General features: G+C 34.4%; 1 protein-coding gene across 2 annotated transcripts in view; it reads right to left on the reverse strand.

The window, feature by feature from the left end:
* Positions 1–2,500, reverse strand: part of Scgalpha (sarcoglycan alpha) — a gene marked incomplete in the record, with an annotated part of 22,542 nt that overhangs the window by 9,519 nt on the left and 10,523 nt on the right. For both annotated transcript variants that reach the window (XM_070139922.1, XM_070139924.1), the window contains 1 exon segment: positions 1,285–1,411. In XM_070139922.1, coding sequence (XP_069996023.1) covers positions 1,285–1,411 — 127 coding nt within the window.

Raw genomic sequence — 2,500 nt, forward strand, 5'->3', positions numbered from 1 at the left:
CAAACAAATCCAACAGATATTACTTGCTTCTACGGAAACCAATGTTTTTTTCTACATTCACACATGCATCTGGAGTGATAATCTGCTTTCTAAGTGCACAGCTATAATATGGACGGTTCAATCATGCTGGGGAAGAAAAATCATTTTATTTATTTCACCGATTAAAAAATCAGTAGAATTCAAGAAAAGAAATGTTTAATGAGGTCAGAGTGCTATTGCTGCTCCATTCCTGGGCTATTATCCTCCTCATTGGTGTAGGCTACTGAGGTGTCGATCTAAAGCTCATGATATCATAAGACTTCACCCTGCATTAGTGAAATTTACGTCCATGATGTAATAAGATATCACCCTAGTAAGTAATGGGTTAAAGCAAAGAACAACTGTTAGCCTAAACTACAACTATACTAAATCTCAATATAATAAAGTTAGCAAAACAGAACTTTGTAACACTGTTATTTAACCCCTAAAGGACAAGTAAATTCAGAACTATCATATGTGTGCAAAAAGAGATGGGAAAAAAAGGACGAAGGACTTCTAATGCCAATATAGAAATATATGTAGTTGTACCACACAGACCTATGTAAAAAAATGCTGTACATTGTGTGCCTCACACAATGGAAAAATATAATACTCAATAAAAATGTAATAAACGCATTTGAAAAATATAGCAGTGAAACAGCTTTTCTGTCATCATTGCCATAATGTAACCAAATTAAGACAATATCTATTCATCATCCTTTATGGGTTAAGGAATTATTAAGCAAAATCACTACCGTGTAAAATTGTGTAGAATCCGTTGACTAGTGATTAGAGTACATCTGCTTAAACAAGAAATCAGAAAAACTATCAACAATACCATCATTCCAACAAAGACACCTTATCATAACCTCAATAATATATAAATAAATGCACAATCAAAACAAATTTGAAAACTATGAGGACTTTCATACAAAAATAAGCACATTGCACCAGCGAACAAATTTCTAATAGAGTAACCAGTTACATGTATTTGTAAAACATGCCGAATTCACGTGGAAAAGTAAAGAAAATAAATATATAATAAACAATAATTATAATAATGATAATAAAAAAAATAATAATATTCAACGTCTAACATTCAAGCAAGTTTGTCTTAGAAACTTGGTCAGGAAGTAATATTTTTGTACTGCATGCCTCACAAACAGCAATAAATAAATGAATAAATAAATAATAAATAAAAATTAATAAAACAGGCAAAATATGTTAAGCATATAAATAACCTCTCAGAATAAGCACCACTCACTCTGGAATTCAGATAAACCCTCAGGTGGCACTCCGTAAACAAACCCAGAGCGATTAGCAGGAGAGTATGAGTAGTGTAGCCAGCTTGGGAGGTCTGGCATATTTAATAAGCTCGGTCGGTAAGTGACATCTGGGAGAAGCAGAGATGATAAAATTTTCTAGCAGTTCTTATCTCCTTGGATTTTATTTTTTTAGGACAATTCTGATTAACCTCACTCAAAGCACAACCTTTTAGACTGTAATTCTAAAAGTAGAAAGTGCATTCTTGAATTCAACCTTCACTAATGGTCATATAACCAAGAAAGTCAAGTAGCAACTACATGTTCACCCATCCAATAAAGACATCCCTATGAATCAGAAAATATTAAGCAACATTTGACAAGGATATGTTGTTGCTGACCTAAATTACTTGGCATATTGCAGGACCTACAACAGGTATTGACCATGATTTCCAGTGCTCAAACCTGAGAGTAAAATTGAAATAAGGCTGATCTTTGTCAGGACTATCAGCGAATAGAGATGATCATTCATGCGCATTGACAGCAGCAGAATAAGTTGAGTCATCCCTTTTTTCAAAATCATTAAGCTGCCAAATCAAGATATTTGGCAAAAAAAATTCACCTAACTCCCATAAGGCATTATTGAGAAAAATATACGAGTACAGGAAGCCCAAGTGGGACCGGCAGTGGATCCACCAACACAAGAATCCAATGTAGAGAGACAATCAATCAACTCCCAGGCCTGAAAGCCTTCCCTTTGACAAGGTCTGACAAACTTGCAAAATGTAATGTGTTTTTTACCCCTAACATGACAAGTGTTTACCACTAAGGAGTCTGATAAGCCCTTGATAGGATGGATGTTTATAACATTTTTGTATGATTCCTTTTGGAGTCAAAAATAGGTATAACTGCCTTCTACTGTGATTACCTTGACACTATGTATGCAGGACATACATAAGGGACTTGTCCAAAATGAAATAAAATTCCTGAAGAATACCAGTCAGAGGCAAGAAACATTATTGAGAATCAGACGGTGGGGTCTGTGATTTCCATTAATGTTTTTCTCTGTTCTGTACAAAATGTATATTTATACCAGATCCTAAGACATTTCATCCACAATAGAACACATTCCTCAACCAGAAAATCAAACTAATGCCGCTGCCCTTCCATTCGTATGGAATGTGTTGCATGACCTAGGTTGTTTTTGTTCCTTTTAATTT

Source organism: Penaeus vannamei, chromosome 26 (genome assembly GCF_042767895.1).
Source record: "Penaeus vannamei isolate JL-2024 chromosome 26, ASM4276789v1, whole genome shotgun sequence".
NCBI lineage: Eukaryota > Metazoa > Arthropoda > Malacostraca > Decapoda > Penaeidae > Penaeus > Penaeus vannamei.